At 44.3% G+C, this 22517-nt stretch overlaps 3 protein-coding genes across 3 annotated transcripts in view; 2 read left to right on the top strand and 1 right to left on the bottom strand.

The window, feature by feature from the left end:
* Positions 1–239: 239 nt before the first annotated feature.
* On the bottom strand, positions 240–6603 carry LOC113029990 (GTPase IMAP family member 7-like). Its single transcript, XM_026180971.2, has 3 exons — positions 6515–6603; positions 1389–1469; positions 240–1301 (listed from the first exon to the last, which is right to left on the bottom strand). The coding sequence occupies exons 1-3, from the start codon at positions 6531–6533 to the stop codon at positions 460–462; spliced, it is 942 nt and encodes a 313-aa protein (XP_026036756.2). The 5' UTR covers positions 6534–6603; the 3' UTR covers positions 240–459.
* Positions 6604–6821: 218 nt separating this feature from the next.
* Positions 6822–10218, top strand: LOC113017621 (GTPase IMAP family member 7-like). Its single transcript, XM_080306941.1, has 3 exons — positions 6822–6829; positions 6927–7026; positions 8568–10218. The coding sequence occupies exons 1-3, from the start codon at positions 6822–6824 to the stop codon at positions 9456–9458; spliced, it is 999 nt and encodes a 332-aa protein (XP_080163067.1). The 3' UTR covers positions 9459–10218.
* Positions 10219–16050: 5832 nt separating this feature from the next.
* Positions 16051–22517, top strand: part of LOC113029984 (dachshund homolog 2-like) — a 46682-nt gene continuing 40215 nt past the window's right edge. The window contains exon 1 of the mRNA XM_026180962.2: positions 16051–16611. Coding sequence (XP_026036747.2) covers positions 16196–16611 — 416 coding nt within the window. The 5' untranslated portion in view covers positions 16051–16195. The remainder of the gene's footprint in view (positions 16612–22517) is intronic.

Below are 22517 nucleotides of genomic sequence, written 5' to 3' on the forward strand. Positions count from 1 at the left end.
GTGATTGGCTCTGCAGAAAGCTGGTGACCTACGTTCACTCTGCGCCTCACCTGCCCCCGCTCGCTGATTTACGTGGCCAACCACTTCATGGCTGAGTTGCTGTCAGTCCCAATCACTTCCTCTTTGTTGTGATGACTTCAACAGGTGACTGTGAAATATTTATTTGTGAGGAAATTTCACAGCTGGGCTTGTTGCACAGCTGACATCCTGCCACAGATCCACTCTGGATTTCACGGAGCTTTTTAGTTACAAAGAAACATTTTATTTTTATTACACAGGAACAAAAATGTGTTGGATACTGATTCAGGGAGTCAGGTGCAGTTTGACAGCTGTCAAATTATCCATAAAATAATTTTAATCCATAATATGACCGACTGATGGTTGTGAATGAAAATAACTTCTTACAGGTCAGATGATCAGTAACTAATGATGATGATAACATTAAAATTGCTTTTCATATCACAATATGACACATTGTTTCTCTTTCGCTGCTGCAACAGCAGCTCCCACTGCCGCTCCCAGTGCTGCTCCCACTGGACCCAGCACACTTCCAGCACCCGCTCCGATACCCACACTCTTCAAGAACTTCTTCTTTTTCTCTTCCTGTCCTCCTGCACCTCCTGCTTCTTCTTCTTCCACCATCTCTGTATCTTCTCTCTGAATACGTTCAGTCTCTTCTCTGACGGCTCTCTCAGCCTCCTGCAGCATCTCATTGGTGTAACATTTTCCTCCGTTGCTCTGAACCATGGTGTTGATCTTCTCCAGCAGCTCCCTGACCTGAGAGACATCCTCACTTCTGTTCTTAAAAACATGATATCCTCCACCACACTGACTGATGAAGCCGTGCAGACGCTGATTTCCATTTATTAATGTGTCTATGTTAGCTTCATTGTCCACATCATCTCCATGTGTGAACAGCACCATAGTATAACCTGCTGCTTCTTTTCCAAATATCTCCTGAAGGATTTTCACTGTTTCTTGTTCTTCTTTGGTGAATCTGCCAATCTGGATGACGATCAGGAACACATGAGGACCAGGCGCAACAAAGGAGATGCATCTAACAAACTGTTCCTTCACCTCCAACTCAGACACGGTGATGTCAAACAGGCCCGGAGTATCGACGACAGCCAGCGTCTGTCCTTCCACCTCTCCTGTTTCCTTCTGACACTCTGACGTCACTGAAGCAAAAGAGGATGTAGATTTAAAGGCTTTTCTTCCCAAGATGGTGTTTCCTGATGCACTCTTCCCAACTCCCGTTCTCCCAACAAGCACCATCCTGAGGTGAAGGTCCTCTGCATGTGCTGTGGAAGTTAAAGAGATGGCTGTCATTATTAGTGGGAGTCTCTCAGTCATCATGTGGAACAGTAAAATATAAACATGAGACTGACCTTCTGCTTCCTCCTGTACATGGATGACATCACGCTGTGTGTCAGGAGTGAGCGAGGCATCAACGTGTTGATCAGCAGGATCTACAGCGAGGACATCAGCATGTCATTCAGAGTGGATAAGGCTGCGTCCACGCGTACACGGGTATTTTTGAAAACTGAGATTTTCCGTTTTCATTTTAAAAAATAATCCCGTCCACACATAAAGGCAGAAATGAAGGAAAACGCTGCTATGAACATGCCAAAGCAGCAGGTGGCGCTAGATTCCTAACCGTGCAGAAATGTTGGCCAATCAGAAGTCTAGAAGCCTCGGTGGGAAAAAGTAAACAAAGCTGGGGCATAGAAGCAGAACAGAGTCGTATGCGTGGAGGGACAGTAACTGTGTGTATATGTAAGCATTTAAACACTGCAGAGAGTAGAATTAATAGTAATAGTATTGTAGAAATTCATTTCACCGAAACAATAACGTCAAAAAATGCGCACACCTTTGACGCTGCGTTTTCTCCGTTTTTCTCGTCCACACGTAAATGCAAAAACTGAGTTTTCAAAAATACCCACCCTGGCCGGCGTTTTTAAAAATCTCCATTTTCAGTGACTAAAAACGCCGTTTACGTGTGGACGAAAGGTGCAAATGCATAGAAAAATCTGCGTTTTCAAAAATACCCGGGTACGTGTGGACGTAGCCTAAGTGTGTCTGAGTGTTCTCAAAGAGAGGGACGGTGATCTGGACTGAGGCGTGGAGTCAGACCGTAGAATAAGAGATACCTGAGCATCCACAGGCCAACATGAAGAAGCTGCAAGAAGGTCCCCCCCACGTATCTATAGAGGCAGGAGTTCATGCTTCACCACTTCATGAACTTTGATGACATGAACTGAGGTTAAATGTACAGTTTGATTGTGGAACTGTTGTGTTTCGCTCCCACACAGTGGTGTCTCTGAGCCATGTCAGGCTGAGGGGTAAATCCCCAAAACAGTTGCTTTTTACTGTAAAGCAATAAAGGTGTTTAGACACACACTGAGTGAAGAAGAAACACCCAGTGCATCATGGGAATCCCCAGCAGCCTACGTCTATTGCAGCATAACTAAGGGAGGATTCAGGATCACCTGGTCCAGCCCTAACTATATGCTTTAGCAAAAAGGAAAGTTTGAAGCCTAATCTTGAAAGTAGAGATAGTGTCTGTCTCCTGAATCCAAACTGGAAGCTGGTTCCACAGAAGAGGGGCCTGAAAACTGAAGGCTCTGCCTCCCATTCTACTTTTAAATACTCTAGGAACAACAAGTAGGCCTGCAGAGCGAGAGCGAAGTGCTCTAATAGGGTGATATGGTACTACAAGTAGAGATGGCACGATACCCCTTTTTTATGTCCGATACCGATATCATAAATTTGGATATCTGCTGATACCGATATGAATCCGATATAGTGTTTTTTAATCAACAAAACTGTTTTTTTTAAATATCTTGCTGAATTTTGTATAAGTTCATACTCAAATTTAAAACAAAAACTACACTAAAGCTATTCTGTTATACCTGTATGCAAAAAAAATATTTCATAGTTCAGCAACACTGATCAATCTAATAAACTTAGAGCTACACCATCCTCCCTATTCTGGTATTTTAAAGAGTACTTAGCGTAAATATTAAGCAACCTAACTGATAGGGTTCCAACTCCCAGCAACAACAAAAATAAATAAATAAAAAATAGGGAACCACCCCTCACGCTCCACCTCATGATGCTTAATCGACGTAATCAACCTTAATTTGATGCAGTGTGAAAAAAAATGCACAGAAATCAATTATTTTTCAAGAAATATTAAATAGATTCAACATCTTTCTTCAACAAAATTGCAGACTGCACAGATGGTACCTTCCCAAAGGAAAAAGTACTATAGCTTACTAGGGTATATATATTAGACTTAATAGTCACTATATACAGTAATGGACTTCTATTCATTTTACATCAGATTAAAACTTTGGGTGTCAGATAATTATTTATTAAAAGCGAGACATTTTAAATGAGAATAAGAAAGAAAAGTATGTCTTTGTGCCCCTTTTCCCTGTTAATGCCCTATCGGCCCCCCTGGCTAAACTTTGCTAGATCCGCCCCTGCACAGTTACCAGCGTCAGCTACGTAGAAAAAGATCCTGGAGTAGAAACTAATATTAAATACATTCTAACAACAGCTGATCAAGCTTAAACGTGCTGCTGTTGTTCAGCCGCTGGTTTCCTCTTTCTGGTGCAAAGTGGGCCAAAAACAAACAAGAGAGACTCACGACAGAAAAGCCGATCAGCTGATCATTGATCAGTTTCATGATTGAAGTAGCAGCCAGAAGAGGCAGTCGCTCCATATATCGCTTGTTAAGCTTAATGCAGGAATGCTTTACATTCAGAGATGGACTTACACACTTGCTTTACTTCTCTCGGGATAACTTTGTCGGAGATGAAATGCCGGGTTGCTAGCGAAGCTCCACATGCTATCCAGACCACCGACAGGTCCCGCATGCCACAGCTGCTCTATCACGTGATGCATACTGCTCCGACGTGCTAACGTTCTGAGGTGAGTTACGGCGTGTTTCAAGTTTTGTGAGGTGCTTTCGTGATATTTAATGGATCGGATTACATTTTTTATTTTTCTCCGATATCCGATCCAGTAATTTAGGTCAGTATCGGACCGATACGTAATATCGGATCGGTCCATCTCTAACTACAGGGTCATTAAGATAAGATGGGGCCTGATTATTTAAGACCTTGTATGTGGGGAGCAGGATTTTGAATTGATCAATTATTAAGTCATGTACTAACAGAGACTTGGAGGAGAGAGACCTAATATTTAATAATCCACATTTCACTGTTTTACTCTTTGGATACTGTATTGTTCTTTCTTTGTGATTGTTTATGTTTAAGTTGTTTGTTGCTGGTTTTTAGTTTGTTTTTGTCTGTTTGGGAGCTGACACAGTCTCTATGGAGATGGGTTTTTTTTTGGGGGGGGGGGGGGGTAGCAGGAGGAGAGAAGCTGCAGAGAGGCGTGTAAGACTGCAACTCTGCTTCCTGGTCCCAACTCTGGATAGTCATATTTTGGGGGGTTTAATAAATTTGTCCATATTTCTAGAAATGAGAGCTGCTCCATCCAAAGTGGGATGGATGCCATCTCTCCTAACAAGACCAGGTTTCCTCCGTCATCGTTAAGCTGAGGACGTATTTATATAATTTCACCTGAACCTGCAAACATTATTCTGTGGTTATATATAAACCTATCTGGTCGTTAAGTCTAACGTCACTAGCCGTGTCTGGACCTAAACTCCGCTGCAGGTCCATATATCAAACGATCACTGTGGCATTACTGAGAGTTGAAAAACTGTCTAAAGTCTTTCATCTTTAATAAAATGATCAGCGTTCTGCTCTACCAGGTGTAACAATTGAGTTTAACATCCAGGCATCCATGAAAACGGAATTTATGACATTTAACGGAGTTAGAAGTTAGCAGGGAGTTAGCTCGCTAGCTTCTATCTAAATACAATATAGCATGTCCTGACTGCAGGGTTTTGGAAACAAATTCAAACGTACAGCTCTGTTATCACTTCCAGCATAAATGAAGACAGAAAACTAAACAGCAGTGACGTTTGTAGGGTTACTGAAGTTGGGCTAGCTGGTATATAATGATGTGCTACGTGACTGCTAGCGACACAGCTATGTTAGCATAATATAAACAAGCTAACTTTTTTTCCACTCGATAAAAGTTAACGTGAGTGTTCTCGGTGGTCAGGAACAAATGTAATCGCATGGCAGGATGCTGTAAAAGGACCAAACTTCAGCCAGGAGAACAACTGAGATAATCCATCCACAATACGAGGTTAGTCATTCATATACTGCTGCATGGGCTGGGCTGTAGTTACATCCTAAGGTTTTAAAAACTGAGCTTATTCTTATATTCTATTTATCCCCTTTGTATATTTTATTTATATTTGTCTCTGTATTTATATATGTGTGTGTGTGTGTGTGTGTGTGTGTGTGTGTGTGTGTGTGTGTGCGTATATATATATATATATATATATATATATATATATATATATATATATATATATATATATATATATATATATATATATAACAATTCTGTAACTGTAACTTCGGTCGTTGCTGTGCTTTTTTTGGAAGTCGAATTTCCCAGAGGAACCCACCCGAGGGATTAATAAAGTTCTATCTTATCTTATCTTATCTTATCTTATCTCATCTTATCTTATCTTATCTTATCTTAAATAAATGATTAGCGGTAATAAAAGCCGAGGGAGGTCAACAGTGATCACTGACTGTTTTAGGAGCTTTTAGAGATTAAATAGAAGAAAATACAAAACATTAAACATGTTAACAACACAAAAGCCATATTAAACGCAGACTACTTTAGGCCCGGAAGTAGGATTCGTCACGTCATCACTTAAAGACCGGATAGAAGTTAATGAGGGTGTATATATACTGAGATGAGTGCAACAGGTGTGGAAGAAAGCACAGGTAACATTACTGAGGGCAGAGAAAACTTGACTGAAATCAAACTGGAAATCACCTGAACTAAAACATCACATCGATCCAAACTATCACTGTCATAAAAAAAACGAACCACAATTAGCTCAACACTGAGAAGTTAGTCAAACTGGCAGAACAGCATTACTCTGATCATCTACAGGAAATCATTTAGAGTCCGTTTCTGTCGAGTCGGTGCTGCAGACACCTCTGAGCTTTCACTCCACTTTGTGGACACAGTTCACAGTCACCGTCCGTGGAAGCTCCGTCTGTCGATCTAGTGTATACACTCAGGGATGAAGCTTGAGTTATTGATTTGTCTCTTTAGTCTCTCGCGGTTTATTAAGAAGACAAATGACAGGCTGTGGTTGGTGTGCCTGTGTAACACAGACCTGTTCTCATCACTGCATGAACCACAAAGAACTCAGGTGTTGGTGTTTGAAACAAATAAAACAAAACATTAAAAAGCAACAGAGATTAAAGAGAGACTCGGGTCACAGGAATAACTCATCACAGCTCAGGTAAACAGGCAGCTCTGCAGTTTCTCAGTTTCTGACTTTTATTATAAAAAGTTTGTCTGAACAGTAAATCAGAATAAAACTTGTAGATGTACTTACGAGGTAGTGAGCCGGCCATGTTGGTGCTGCTCAGGGTTAAAGCTGTGTCACAGTCACATGCCTGCTGCCAAAATGTTTTGCATGAGCTGGTTGTTGTACCGTGACGATCGTCCCTCCCTTTAAATGCAAGGTGCCAGACCTGTCCTAAACACAGGAACAACACTCGGGCTGTGGCACCAAACACGGGGAAACAGCCATCAGTGGCTCTTTATGGGAATTATGAGAATAAATATATGTGCAAATATAAGAATGTATGTGCGTCACTATATATATATACTATATATGTCATGGCCTGCGCTGGCAGACCATGGGGAGGTGGGGAAACAGGACCCAGACGCCGGACTCTTCAGTGCAGACAGTGTTTATTTACAAGGTGGTGAAGTAAACAACAATAAATCCCCCTGTGTCCCAGACTGCCGTTCCCGTCTTCATCCAGTGTCAGTGCTCTGTGTCTCCACTCCTTAGTGTGGTCCGTGGTTGCTGCCCTCTCGTCCCGCAGTTCTCCTGGGAAAGTAACAGAAGCAGCACCACTCAGTAACAAAACTCTAATTCACTGACTTCTAACTGGGAAACTAACGGAAGTCTCACGAATCGATCCAGCGTCAGAAAGAGCTGCACCACACTCCTAAGTAGCTCCTCCGACGAGGCTTGATCAGCTGCAGGTGTGTGCATCTTCCTCAGGTGTAGCCAGCCACCTGGCAGACCCACCAGGCCTGATGGTGCCTGTAAACCATCCTACCAGAAACACCCAGACCCATACATGGACCCATACACATACCTGCAAGCAGGGAAACCAGGGACAGCCACACAATACATCAAATGTACATATAACAAGTAATATAAATCCAAAACTGCTTATGGGCCCTGGGTCCCTCAGACCCCGGTCTCTGACAATATAAGACAGATGAGTCAATACTTCTGCCAACAGTGTATTTTGAGGTTAAAATGTTGCCTCTCTATAAGTTAACAGAGTAAACAAACTTGAGCGGTCGATGGTACTGACTGACGTTCCATGGAATGATCCAGTTATCAATCATGATGATTGATAACAAGACTAAAAGTTTTTGGTTGATGGCAGTTCAGCTAAAATTTCCCCTAAAAGGAAACATTTGTGAGCCAGTTTCCAACCATGTGGCCTCCTCCCACGACTACAGGTTTATTTATGTGACTGAGCGTGGAGTGGTATACTAACCCACTGAGGAATCTGCCCTGTAGTCACTCTAACAAGTCATTAAGTGCTGATGTGACAGCTGGAGTGTTGTTCCTGTATGTGATATGGTGGCATTAAAGGGAGGGCCAATCTTCATGAACGCACAGAGCTGATGTCAATACGGTAGCTGTGACAGCTTTCACAATCCTGAGCAGCACCAGCATGGCCGGCTCAAAAGCTCGTAAGTACATCTACAAGTTTTATTCTGATTTACTGTTCAGACAAACGTTTTATAATAAAAGTCAGAAACTCCAGAGCTGCCTGTTTACCTGAGCTGTCAGTCTTTATTTCTGTGCCCTGTGTCCATATCTTATTTATCTGTTACTTTTTAAAATTTATGTTTATTTGTTTGAAACAACAAATCCTGAAACATGTGGTTCATGCAGTGGTAAGAACAGATTTGTTTTATGAACGTTTACAGCCAACAGCCACCAGAGCCTGCCAATCCACCCAGTCTTCACTTTGAATGGCATGGATGGATGGATGGACAGACAGACAGACAGACAGACAGACAGACAGACAGACAGACAGACAGACAGACAGACTTTATCAGTAAATCTGATTTCGGGGGATTTCGATGTGCGGAGTAATCCTGTTCTGCCAGTTTGGTTGCTGGTTCTCGTAAACTTCGGGGAATTTATGGTCAGCATTCTCGTCTTTGTTTTGATTGATGTGTGATTGTTTTGGATTGTTCAGATGTTTAGTCATGAGTCATTTCCTGTTTTATTTCAGTAATCAGTCTTTTATGTAATGCTGTAAGTTTTACTTCCCCCATTCCTGGGTTTTCCTTCCTTGGTACTTCATCATCACCTATCCCTGATTCTGTATATGTAACTGTCCTAGTGTGACGAGCTGGTTGAGGGAGTCCCACTAATAACAGCAGTAATCTGTTTATCTTCTTCAGCAGTTGAACATGTTCCACACCTGAGGATAGTGCTTGTTGGGAGAACAGGAGTTGGGAAGAGTGCATCAGGAAACACCATCTTAGGAAGAAAAGCTTTTGAATCTAAAGCTGCCTTTTCTTCAGTGACAGCAGGGTGTCAGAAAATCACAGATCAGGTAGACTGTCAGATCCTGGATGTTGTTGATACTCCAGGACTGTTTGACACTGATAGACCTGAAGACGAGCTGAAGAGAGAGGTTGCCAGATGCATCTCCTTTGCTGCTCCTGGTCCTCATGTGTTCCTGATCGTGATCCAGATTAGCAGATTCACCAAAGAAGAACAAGAAACAGTGAAAATCCTGCAGAAGATCTTTGGAGAAGAAGCAGCAGGTTATACTATGGTGCTGTTCACACATGGAGATGATGTGGACAATGAAGCTAACATAGACACATTGATAAAAAGTAGTCTGTCTCTGAGTAGCTTCATCCAAGAGTGTGGAGGAAGATATCATGTTTTTAACAACAAAATCAAAGATCCCTCTCAGGTCAAAGAGCTGCTGGAGAAGATCAACATAATTGTTCAGAGACATGGAGGAAAATATTACACCAACGAGATGCTGCAGGAGGCTGAGAGAGCCGTCAGAGAAGAGCAGGAGCGACTTCTGAGAGAAAATATATCGATGGAAGAGCAGGAAGCAAGAAGGCGTGCAGAGAAAAAGAACAAGTTCCTGAAGGCGGTGGGGATCGGGGCGGGAGTGGGAAGTGTGTTTGGTCCACTGGGAGCAGCTCTGGGAGCGGCAGTGGGAGCTACAGCTATAGCCGTGAAAGACAAAGAGTGTGTTACTCAGTGAATTTGATCCTTTTTTCATCATCTTTGTGCTGGATGGACTTTACTACGAGGTTACCCACTGTGGGTTTGGAGATGATGGCATACTCACGTCCCTTTATAAGAACCTTGAACTTAAACAAGTCCAGATGCTTTTCTTTCCAAGCTCCTTGGACGACCCCGACCTGGACCACCGAGAACCTTCACAGACCATCATGTTTACATTTCCATGGTCTGGTTTTGGTGAAGGACACAAACCTTCATGAACACACGGAGTCTCACTTTGTTCATTTCTTACTGTCAAAAACATGAAATTAGAAAAAAAATGGTTTATTTTGTTAACTACACTGGTCGACATCAAAGCCTGCCTGAGAGATAAAAGCCAAATATGTATGTGACTGGTTACTGTTTCCAAGATGTTTGATTTTAATCTTTAACTTTTCATTGGTTTACTTTGCTTCATATAATGTTTGACTTCAATTCAAACATCAGAAAAAGCAACATTGCATTAAAAATATTACTATGAAACATTAGTTCACACTAAAAAACAAATAAATAAAAAAATGTAATCTAGTTACCTCCCAGCCTGCCTGCAGGTCAACATGTGTGTAGCTGAGATATATACAGCTATATATATATATACAGTCTGCAAATATAATAAATCATTACTGTAGTAACCTTTGTTACAAAAACTAATGACATCGCTCTAACATTTACACAACACTGCCCTCATCAGGTCAGACTGGGAATGACAACCAACCAGTAAACTGTCATCAAAGACTTGAGCTGACACTGAGGTGTAGTTTATGTAGTTTACTGTCTGTAATTCACGTTTACCTGTTTGTGTTGATTCATTCAGGCCTGAATACAAATACGCAGTAATCTGATTACCTCAGTCTGTCACTGACAGAGCTGTGCGTGTGTGTGTGTGTGTGTGTGTGTGCGTGTGTGTGTGTGTGTGTGTGTGTGTGTGTGTGTGTGTGTGTGTGTGTGTGTGCGTGTGTGTGCGTGTGTGTGTGTGTGTGTGCGTGTGTGTGCGTGTGTGTGTGTGTGTGTGCGTGTGTGTGTGTGCGTGTGTGTGCGTGTGTGTGTGTGTGCGTGTGTGTGTGTGTGTGTGTGTGTGTGTGTGCGCGCAGCGTTTGTTTTGAAGCGTGTTGAAAGAAGAACAAAGCGTTCCTCTGTTGCATCTTTCCCGGCGTCTCTTCTGTTCCTCACATTAACGAGAGCTGTGTGCTGATTGGACGGCTGTGATTAGCTGCCAAAGAGTTTAAAACGCTGAAAGAAACGTCGACAGGGAAACAACCTTGAACATTAGAAATGGTTTAGCGGAGTTTGGTCCAGACTGTTCTGAGAGGAAACAGGAAACATGAGGACACGAGGACACGATGACGGTCTGAGAGGCCTTCAGGGAGGAGGCAGCTGATGGAGGTGGCGACAGGTAAGACTGATCAGTCAGCTGACGGGTTGTTTAGGTGTGGAGGTGGTGGAGGTGTGGTTTTACTCTGTTAGTCTGTCACACAACTGTTTTTATCACGATATCTCAACCGAACGATGGATCTGACAGCTGCTGACTGACGGTCGCCATGCCAACACCTCTGAATCCAAGTGCAGCCATGTTTGAGGGGGAGGTCATGTGACCCTGCGGTAGAGCGGGACAAAAACAGGAAACATCTCTATTAAATGTCAGCTCTTCACTTTAACTCTGAACAGATCTACAAACCTCTGCAACAAATACCACGAACAGCAAAATCAGTTTTAAAGCTGGAAGATCCAAATCTGACCTGAAAACAAAGCTCTTCATGCTGTTTGTAGGTCAAACCCTTTCTTTGAAAAGTAAGCTGTCAGGTAGGTGGTACGTTTCCTCTTTCTACGTCTCCAGAAAGAATGTGACAACCAATCACAGCAGGCTGTCCCTGCCGCTGATCCAGTCTAGCATCAGTCACACAGAGCGAAGAGTAAAAAGTGTTTCATGCGTTTCAGATTCTTTGAGAGGTTTAAAATTGTCTTCAGACGATCGCCGACGAGCTTTGGTCAGAGCTGCAGGAAGCAGCCTGCTGGCATCACGCCGGCGCTCACAGAGTTAAAAACACTGACTGGGATCAGCGTGTGGCCGATGCAAAGATCAGACAGGTGCGATGCATCAGGTGTTCCCTGCTGACATTTAATCTCCTCTGAAAGGTTAATCTGAGGCTTTTAATTTGGCGCAGGGCTTTTAATGTGAAAATCGTCAGACAGATGGAGCTCCGTCAGGCTGCTGATTAAAACAACAGCAGTTTATTATCAGCGACTCATTAGAAACAGGAAATGATTATCAGAAACACACCGATCAATAAGTCTGACCTCAGGTATGAATAAACAACCAGAGCTGAAGTTTGGATTTATTAACAATAATCAGAAAACAAGAGAGAAAAAATAAAGAAACAAAAGGTAAAACAAATAAATCTATCCAAACAATAAAATAATAAATACAAATTTATTTTAAAAACATTTCACAGGAAAATGAACAAATAAAAAAAAAGCAGGCTTCAGGCTATGGCGTCTATCTGAACGGCAGTAAAGCCTTGAGCTCGACACACAACAGCTAAAGACACTTTCTGTTCGTACTCGCCCCAAAACAAGCTACTGCTCCAACCCAGCCAATCAGGATGCAGATTACAGAACACTGATCTAAACTGAAAACAACGAAAAGATGGACCAGACACTGAGAAGATGGAAGAAGCTAGCGCCCTGCGGACCGAGACGCATGTTCTGGCTGAACACTTCAACTGTGAGACGTTACAACATCCACCTTAGAAATAAAGGACAGAACTGGAGCGTTTCAGAGAGGCTCGCCTCAGCAGCCCCATCGAGTGGGACATAGGCTGCACGGCCAAAACATCCCAAACGGCCCAACCCGAGCGATCATCAGGACGAGGCGAGGTGACGAGAGCGGCCGCGAAGCACCACAGATGCCATGTGATGATTTTCTCTGCGCTGACGAGAGAAACCGGGTGAAACAGCAGCTCCTGTGGACTGATCTCCCATCACGGCAGCCGGCACCTCCTCCACTCCATCAGAGGTGGAAGAATTCATACGAAAGACCCGGAAACAAAATGATGGATAAATTCATGTCCACTCTGGAAGTGATGAACAACCTCAGCTCAGAGAAAATAACACGCTGTAGTCGTAGCTGTGCAGGCATGACGCAGGCATGACGCAGGCATGACGCAGGCATGACGCAGGCATGACGCAGGCATGACGCAGGCATGACGCAGGCATGACGCAGGCATGACGCAGGCATGACGCAGGCATGACGCAGGCATGACGCAGGCATGTAATATTTAATTCCTGTAAATGTTCTTTGGCTTCTCAGTTAATATGGTCGCAGTGAGTTTAAAGCTTTGAATTAACAACAGGATGTTTTTTCTGCTCCTATACGATCAGTAGCCAAACAAGTTTCAGTGACAACAGGAGGGAATCTGTGACATTTCCACAGGTCGGGTCCTGGGTTGTGCTTTATAAGAGTTGAGTGTTTTAAATAGTCATTTTCGTTCCTACAGCTGAGACGAATGCAGTCAGTTTGTTTAAAGGGCACAAACTGAATGAAACGGCTCTCCTGGAGCGTGAGAGGCCTTAGGAAATGTATTAGACTATAGAGAGTAATGAAGAGACTCAAACAATGTCACCCAAAGGACGTCTTCATTCAAGACACACCCGTGTGGGAGTGAAATTGCTCGGAGAAGGACGAGGTTCAGGCTTTTTCTACCCACCTCTCATCACATGCTGATGGAGGTGGGGACATAAATCATGACCCATCTTAGACCCACAGGGAGCTTCATCATCATACAGCGCTCAGTGATGAACAAAGACTTCATTATGGTTCATTTATACGGCCCAACACAGGTGACCTCAGCTTTTATATGTTCCTCTATACTGCAGCTCTAACTGTACCTTAGATCCTGGGCTTGACAGATCATCAGGTTCAGACTATAACTATTCAGTTATACAACATTTCATGTCCGAACTGAGCCTAAAATGCAAGGAGACGAGAAATCCCAACACAGAGAGCACAGTCCTGTCGCTCAGCCACAGTCGCATAGATTGTTTCCTTATTTCAAACTCTCAACTCATCGATCTTTAGCATTCAGCCATCACTGCTGGGTACATAACCCAAATTCACTGATGACGGTTTCTACTTCACTAACTCTGAAGCTACAGCCTCAGCCAGAGGGGGGGCCTTTGAGGTAATTATACATGGACAGATGAGGGTTTACACAGAAAACAGATCAAATAAAACTGAGATGTTGGACTTGATGCTCAAATAACAGAAGTGGAACTAGAGATGAATTTGAATGACACTAAAGAAAAACAACAAAATCTATTAAAACTAAAAACATGATAAATTAAGTTCAGACAGCATCAGCCGAGCGTCGACAGACCTGCGGCGATCAGGGAGCGAGAGCAGGAAAACTTTGGTGCATCACAGTGAACGAGAGAGAAACAATAAATGAAATTAGAACCGCAGATGAAAACATCACAGATCCTCAGAGAACAAATGATCTCCTTATTCCTCACAACTAAGAGGAAGACCGAAGACCAGCTGGTGCCAGACCATAATAATGAGCTAGAGCTGGTGTTAACTGGGAGGAAGCCGAAGCAACAGCCTCTAATCGCCAACAATGAACAGCTGCCCGACGCGCCGCACAACATAAAGACTCACAACCATACACAACGTAAGAATCGTTAGACTCTATCAACGTCACTTCACTTTGTCGAGAAGCTGGGACTGAATCAGACTCTCTGTCATCAATGACTTAACTTTCAAATGTAATGCACAAATTAAAAACAGGAAATATTTTACCTTTGTAAAGTATTTAAAGACACAGTGTTGCGCCCCCTGTAGGATAAGTTAGTGGAACGCTACACTTTAAAAGAGCTACCTCTGTCTATGCGTGATGATAATGGTACTGCCCAAACCTGGGAAACCACCTACGAAATGTGAATCGTAGGAACACCCACTAATACAGATCCCAAGTTCACAGTACTGGCAAACCGACTTGAAGGGGAGCTTCATCTCTCTGCACAACGTAAACATGCAGACATGGCTCTGCTTCAGCTGGACGCAGAACAAGCCTTTGACAGCGTCGAGCAGAGCTAGCTTTATGAAGCACTTCCTCAGTTCAGCTTTGGCACTTATTTTACGACTTAGGTTAAACTAATGTAACATAAACTGAGAGCCTCCGTTATACCAACAACATCTATACCCTTCAATCTAAGCAGAAGTACATGTAAAGGTAAATGATGAAAGGTACATACGTGTGAGTGAGCTTTATTTTGTAAGGGGGTAAAAAATCCACAGAAACAAGGCAAGGAAAAAACCTAAACTGGACATAAACTAACAAAACAAACCGGAAACCAAAAACAGAGCTGCAGGGAGACACGGAGGAAGCTACGCAGACAAACCAGCAACTAACAGGGCAAACACAAGGCTTAAATACACAGAGGGATAACGAGGAACGAAACACAGAAGAACACAGCTGGGAGTGACTGACAAGATGAGAAAGGGGAAGCAAAACTCAATGCATTTACATAGGACACAGACTTTCAAAGTAAAACAGGAAACATAACAGACTTGACTAGGAGGGAACAGCAACCATGGAACACAAACAGAAACCAAAAGATTAGAAAAGATAAACAATGACAAAGTCAAAGTTCAGTAATGACGCAGAACCCAACACTGTCCCAGCTCTCGCCTCTCTGTGGACCCGGCTGGGAAGATTTGGTTTTAAAATACAGTCTGCCACAGGTTTGTGCAAAGTTGCAGAACTATTTGAAACAGAAATTACATTAAACAAATTGGATTCTAATATTCAGACACGTGTGCTAAACACAGGGCCAAATGTTCAGATAGCCAAAGGTTTTGGAAAGTTCTCGATGTACCTGCAGACATTACTAGTGTGCAGCTGATTCGACGTCCTACACTCCCCCCTGTGAGATGTGATGATTCATGTGCTGAGGTGTTTTTTTCTGTTCTCAAACTGATCTCCCTGTTGGAGCTCAGTCTTTGTTTTCCTCGTCTTTCCTCGTGTTGTGCATTTTCTATGGTTTCGGTTCCGGGTCGCTGCTCGTTGGGCGACCGGCCAGTGCTACCTAGCCTGACCGGTCTCCCCAATGTGATGTTTGTGTTTTGTATGTATGGTCGGCAGGGCATCTATCTTAATTGCTCCTTGGGGATAAATAGAGTTTTTTTTGACTTGACTAAACCACAGATGTCCAACTCCAGGCCTCGAGGGCCGGCGTCCTGCAGGTTTTACATGTTTCCTTGATCCAACACAGCTGGTTTAAATGGCTAAACGACCTCCTCAACATGTCTTGAAGTTCTCCAGAGGCCTGGTAATAAACTAATTATGTCGAATTATGCGTGTGTGTGTGTGTGTGTGTGTGTCTACATACATGTATTATTTTTGTGAGCTTTGTTTAAAACATCAGTAAATGAATAAAAAAATAAAATAAATGTAAAAAGTCGAAAACAAAGTGAACGATAAACCTCAGACTCACCTGTCAATCATTCACCTGTCAGAATCACAGCCCCGAAGCCCCGCCCCTGGGAGCGCTGTCCTCAGCCAACGGTAGTCTTGTCCGTCTGTGGCGCCCGCGTGTGATTGGCTGGATCCTGATTGGCTGTTGGCGGCAGAGAGGAGGGGTGAGAGCGGAGTGGAGTCAGCGTGAGCGGCTGCTCGTGGACAGACGCGCGCGGGCGGCGGATTAAACAAGGGTTCGGACATGGCGGGCTCCTCCATCCGGACCTCCAGCCCTCACACCGACTCTCTGCTCCACTCCGACCCGCCTCACAGTGCTTCTGTCCCGGCCGGCCCCTCGCGGCTGCCCGGCGGCAGTGTCGCGCACGCGGACTGCCGGATGGTGGACGTGCACGGCGTGCAGGTGGCGTCGTTCACGGTGGACGGTGCGGAGCTGCTGTGCCTGCCGCAGGTGTTCCAGCTGTTCCTGAAGCACCTGGTGGGGGGGCTGCACACCGTGTACACCAAGCTGAAGCGCCTGCGCATCAGCCCCGTGGTCTGCACCGTGGAGCAGGTGCGCGTGCTGCGCGGGCTCGGAGCCATCCAGCCCGGAGTGAACCGCTGCAAGCTCATCAGCAGACCCGACTTCGAGACGCTGTACCGGGACTGCACCTGCGCCAGGTGAGCCGGGCCGGAGGGAGGAGGGGATCAGCTGGAGTCTAGTTTACTTCATTGATTTGATTTGAGTTGTTTATTTGAGGTTTTCTGACACCGGAAACGATCAGCGTGTTTGATCAATAACTTTAAATAAAGTGAAAGCGTTTGAGCAGCTGAGCGCGTGATGAAATCAGCTGTTATTGATTGTTGATATTTTCTGTTGTTTGTATTCTGTATACCACCTTTTTAAACGGTAACTGTAACGGAATACAGTTACTCCTATGTTCTATTTTAAATACGCTGGTAAATGTACTCTGTTACACCCAGCACTGTTTGGCTGATCGATTAGCTTCAGCCAAACACGCCACTGTCAGAGCCAATCACAGTGATCGGGTCAATAATGATGATGACGATGATGTCATCAGCATGTGTGTGACATATGGACGAACATGCTACCAAAACAAGTTGAAGCACACACACACACACACACACACACACACACACACACACCGTGGTCTTTCTTCTTGCATGAGGACCGTCATTACCATCAGGGCCCGGTGGGGTCTTGTCACGCTGAGCCTTAAGGGGAAGGTGGCTGTCATCTATATCCTGTTATGATATTATCGGTCTGTGGTTTATATGATGATTCCTGCAGGTCCAAAGACATCACTGTGCCCTGTACTTTTGAATCTTTAACACCCTCCACTCAGTGAATCTTTGGTCGCTGCTGTTCGTCCTGCGGTAGAACAAAGACACAAATTGATATGTTAGGGGAGTGTGTTTGTTTTTGTTTGGCAGGCTCGAAAACATTTGTAAATTAAAATTAGGATTGCCGCTTATGAAGAGATCCACCAGCATGAGGGGACAGAGGCCCCCATTAAACAGAAATTAACTCAGTCCCCACAAGAACACAAAGACAAGTTCACAGAAACACAAATCTTCTGAGTGCCAGTGTCTGCGTCGCATCCAGGTGTGTGTGTGTGTGTGTTTGCGTGTGTGTGTGTGTGTGTGTGTGTGTGTGTGCGTGTGTGTGTGTGTGTGCGTGTGTGTGTGTGTGTGTGTGTGTGTGAGTGTGTGTGTTTAATCACGTGAAGGTAGGTTTCTGAACGTGGATCAAAATGTTTTTTTAATTATTGGATTATGTAAATACCCCTCAACTAATTAAATTAACAAAGAGAAGCTCTGTGTGCATGTGAGTGTCCGCGCGCGTGCGTATGTGTGTCTGTGTGTGTGTCCGTGCTTGCATGTGTGTGTATGTGTGTGCCCTACATGTTGTACGGTGTTCATTGATGAGGATATTCATAGAAATACAGACTTTATCATTTGAGCAGCCGTTTCCTGACTGCAGTCATCACAGCTGGAACATCAGCCTGTAGCAGGACAGTGTTAATGTTTTTAGTCCTTTATTTATCCAGGTAAAAATCTCATTTTCAAGAGAGACCTGGCATCATGGCAACAAAAGTCAAAAATACATGTACCACATTAATACATAACATCTAAAAAAAATACAATATCCCGTACAAACCTGAAAAATATACAGTAACAGATCAACTGAGTGCGACATTAAAAACAGTCACACTGAGTAAAACAGTGACATCACACATGCTCCATCAGTATGTATCATCATGTTGGACCTGCTTCACTCATAAATGTAAGAGTTAAAACAGGAAACAAAGCGTTTTTGCACTTTACTGCTCGTGTTTGAAGCTTTAGCTGACATGCACTCAGTGGGCGCTCGCAGGTCAAGTTTTTTTTTTTCAAAATTATTACTCCTGTTAAAGTAGGTCAGCTGTTCAAGAGTCTGATAGTAGTGAGGAAGAAGGAGCTGTTGAGTCTGGATGCTCTGGATTTCTCACTTCTTCTTTTTTTCTTTCCTGTCCCGTTTGGATCTTTAACCATCAGAATTGTTGTCTTGAGGCCAAGAAAGATGCCCAACGGATTTACTTTAGCAAGTGGATCATCATGGCCTTGCCATATTGGTCCATTTGATTGACCTTTATTATAATTATGTATTTATTTTATTTTCAGTTGTTACAGACGAGACAGACATGACTGGGGGATAGGACAGGGAGGGAGAAAGAAAGAAAGAAAGAAGGAAAGAAAGAAAGAAAGAAAGAAAGAAAGAAAGAAAGAAAGAAGGAAAGAAAGAAAGAAAGAAAGAAGGAAAGAAAGAAAGAAAGAAAGAAAGAAAGAAGGAAAGAAAGAAAGAAGGAAAGAAAGAAAGAAAGAAAGAAAGAAGGAAAGAAAGAAAGAAAGAAAGAAAGAAAGAAAGAAGGAAAGAAAGAAAGAAAGAAAGAAAGAAAGAAAGAAAGAAAGAAGGAAAGAAAGAAAGAAAGAAAGAAAGAAGGAAAGAAAGAAAGAAGGAAAGAAAGAAGGAAAGAAAGAAAGAAGGAAAGAAAGAAAGAAAGACACCTGGATAACCTGTCGAGAGAAGAAAAAAAACAGAAGAGAGAACAAACAACAAAAAAGAGCAACATAACAAACACAACACCATCACAATACACTAGCTAACAGTAGATACTAAATATTAAATGTTATTGTGCAGCACGCAAGATCAACAGCGCACAATGTGCTTTGAGGTAGCAGCCAAGAAAGGTGTCCATATAAATGGCCCACCCTGTAGTTTGTGTCTGTGAACACCCGTGTGCACACCTGTGTGGATCAGCACGCTTGTATTCAAAAGGTTTCTCCATGTAACGATCTGCTTGGGAGTTTGGGGAGCCATAGCCCCGCCCCCCCAGGGTATGAAGTAGGTATGGAGGTGATCCAGGCCCCAGAGTACGAGAGCCCAAGGAGGACCATCGAAGGGGCAACCGTGCCACCCTCCTGGGAAGACCTGAGGAGAGCCCCAGACGAGAGGCCACCCAGCAGCCACGGAGCAGAGGCCAGAGGGGGTTGCAGTGACATGCCCACGGGCTCTGCCGGCAGCCATCTGTGCCAGAGAGGACCGAGCCCCAGGTCCAGAGGCCTGAGGGCACCCCACCCCCCGGAAAGAACCCAGCCGGGCCACAGGCGCCAGGCCCCGCCAAGCAGCCACCAGGAGTGAACCAGTACATACATGAGCACCCAGCCCTGGACACCAAGAACCACCAACGCACCGACGTATGAGGGCACCAGCCACCGTCAGGGAGTGTGGTGAGGGGAGACAGGCCTCCATACCTCAGAGAGCCTGACATGTTCACAGAGAGGTGGCGTCTAAGACCCGACCTGACGTCTAGACACAGGCGAACAGGCGCACGCATTCCCACCCCCATACACATATAAACAAATACTCAGCACTTGCCCGACATGAAGACAGACACAAATAGACACTGTACACACAATCATACTCCCCAAACATACTCTTTATCCCAGGTCCAGGTACCGCCCCCTTATCGGGCAGTAGCAGGGAGGCCCCGCATCCCAGACCCCAATCTGACGGCCGACACTCCTCACAGGGGTGAGTGGATTTCACACTTCTGAACCTTCACCCCGAGGGCAGATGGTAGATACTCTGCAGAGAGGGCAGCGGGGTCCTGGTGATCTTCTCCACAGTTGTTATCACTCTCTGCAGGCGTTTGCGGTCCGTAGCAGTAGTGCTGCCGTACCATGCAGCTGGTCAGTGTGCTCTCCACAGTGCAGCTGTACAACCTGCTGAGGATCTTGGCCGACATACCAAATTTCCTCAGCCTCCTCAGGAAATACAGCCGCTGCTGAGCCTTCTTGACCAGCTGTGTGGTGTTCAGTGTCCAGGTGAGATCCTCAGAGATGTAGACGCCCAGGTACCTAAAGCTGCTCACCCTCTCCACTTCAAGGCCCCGGATAAACAGCGGCTGGTGAGGCCTCCTCTTCTTCCTCGTGTCCACTATCATCTCCTTTATCTTATCAGTGTTGAGGGTGAGATTGTTGTCCTCACACCATGATACCAGACCGGCCACCTCTCTCCTATAAGCCGCTTTGTCCCCTCCAGTGATGCGACCGATCGCTGGAGTGTCATCCGCGAACTTCAGTATGGTGTTGTCTTTGTTGGAGGCGACACAGTCGAGGGTGTACAGGGTGTAGCGGATGGGACTGAGGACGCATCCCTGTGGGACGCCAGTGTTTGTAATAATGCTGGCTGAAGTCCTGTTGTCAATCCTGACAGACTGGAGCCTGCCAGTCAAAAAGTCCTGTAGCCAGTCACAGAGGGTGGGGTGCAGGCCGAGTGTAGACAGCTTGTGAGAAACATGTAACAAACATGCATCTGTGGGTTGAGCATCAGAGTCGGGGCACATTGAGAAGACTCTTGCCTGGTGTTGTTTACTGGATGACTGAAGAAGCAACAGTTTGACTTAATGAGCAGGAACCTCAGCAGCATGTGGAAGAACCACAGATGTCCTCTGTTGCACTACCCAAAGTCCTCTCCTTCGGGTGGCGCTGTCACTTGGTGTTCACGCTCTCTGCGGTAGAGCATCACTTCCTGTTCCTGTTCCACCACACAGTGGTGTTTTTGAGTAGCTTATCTGCTTAGCAATTTAATTAAAAACTTTTAGATAACTTCTGTTTTCATAGTATAATCTTCACGTGCTTCATCCGAAGCACACTCTCTGCCAAGCTCTTTAAGTTTGTGCAGCTTCCCCGCTTGAAAGGGATTGATGCATCTACCACAGGTGTTTCACTGGATTTCACTCAATGACCAGGCGGATCTTTTGTTTTTCTTTTAATCTTCTTTTCGGCCGTAGTCAGCCATAGGTGAAAAATCTTTTAAATACAAACCAAAAAACCAAAATACAAACGTTTGTTATCACACCTCTGTGAATATTAACCAAACCAAACCTTTTTTAACACATCAATAGCAGTGCATAAGCTTTGCAGCACAATATTTACTTGAGTATTTTTAAATGCTCAAATTATGTAATTCACTCTAACGATTGTACATACTGCTTTCTATAAAAATGCAAAATCAAATGACCAATCTGCATTAGAACTTAAACAGTAAACAATAGTATTCATGACCAGCTTCTCTTGCACTTAACCATATGCAAGCATTAACAGTCTTCCATATGCAGACCGACGATAAACAATGGTGCCGCTCGTAAACAGGCGACCAACCCACGGCACAATGCTAATGCTATGTAAGCTAGTGGCAGCCGCGATTCTTTAGCAACCCGCTTCAATCAGTTTTTGAACTTAGCCAGGAACCATTTCCTTACCGGCTGCCTCCCTGGATTTATAGATACATCAGCTCCACACAATATCCCTGCCGGTGACAACTTATTAGTCTCAATATGCGTACTCGTGTGTACTTGCGTTCTCGTGTACTCATGATACGTCATCAGTTGGAGACCAAGTACTGTTCCACTTCGAAGTACGCATCAAGCCGAGAACGCGAAAAAATCCCGGATGTGTTCTCGCTCCGCCTGTTTTATCGAGCATGCATCGGTGGTGACTTGTGTGGACTGGTACAGCTAAATATCCCAGAATGCATTCCGTCCAAAACTCAAACGCGGCAATGGTGGAGGAGCGCGGCTAAAAACTTTTAAATATTTCTGGGTCACAAAATAAACTTTTAAGATATTTTCAGGCAAGAATGTAGCTGTGTAAGCTTCAAATATCTGCTCGGTTTATCAAGATATCACATATTTCTAAACGTGTAGACGTCCGTTAACCACCAGCCTGATAGCAAAGCGGGAGGTCAAGGATTACTAGAGCCCGGCGAGAGCAGCGGACTCCCGCACATCGTTTTCAACGATGTGCTCCCCGGGCGCCCAATGGCTGCCCACTGCTTCACTGAGTGAATGGGTTAAATGCAGAGAGGAATTTCCCCACGGGTATCAATAAAGTACACGTTCTTAGTAGGGGTGCAACGATATTCGTATCGATATTGAACCGTTCGATACAGTGCTTTCGGTTCGGTACGCATATGTATCGAACAATACAAAATTTGTAATTTATTTTATCAACTTTCCTTC

Source organism: Astatotilapia calliptera, chromosome 10, assembly GCF_964374335.1.
Source record: "Astatotilapia calliptera chromosome 10, fAstCal68.1, whole genome shotgun sequence".
NCBI classification, from domain to species: domain Eukaryota; kingdom Metazoa; phylum Chordata; class Actinopteri; order Cichliformes; family Cichlidae; genus Astatotilapia; species Astatotilapia calliptera.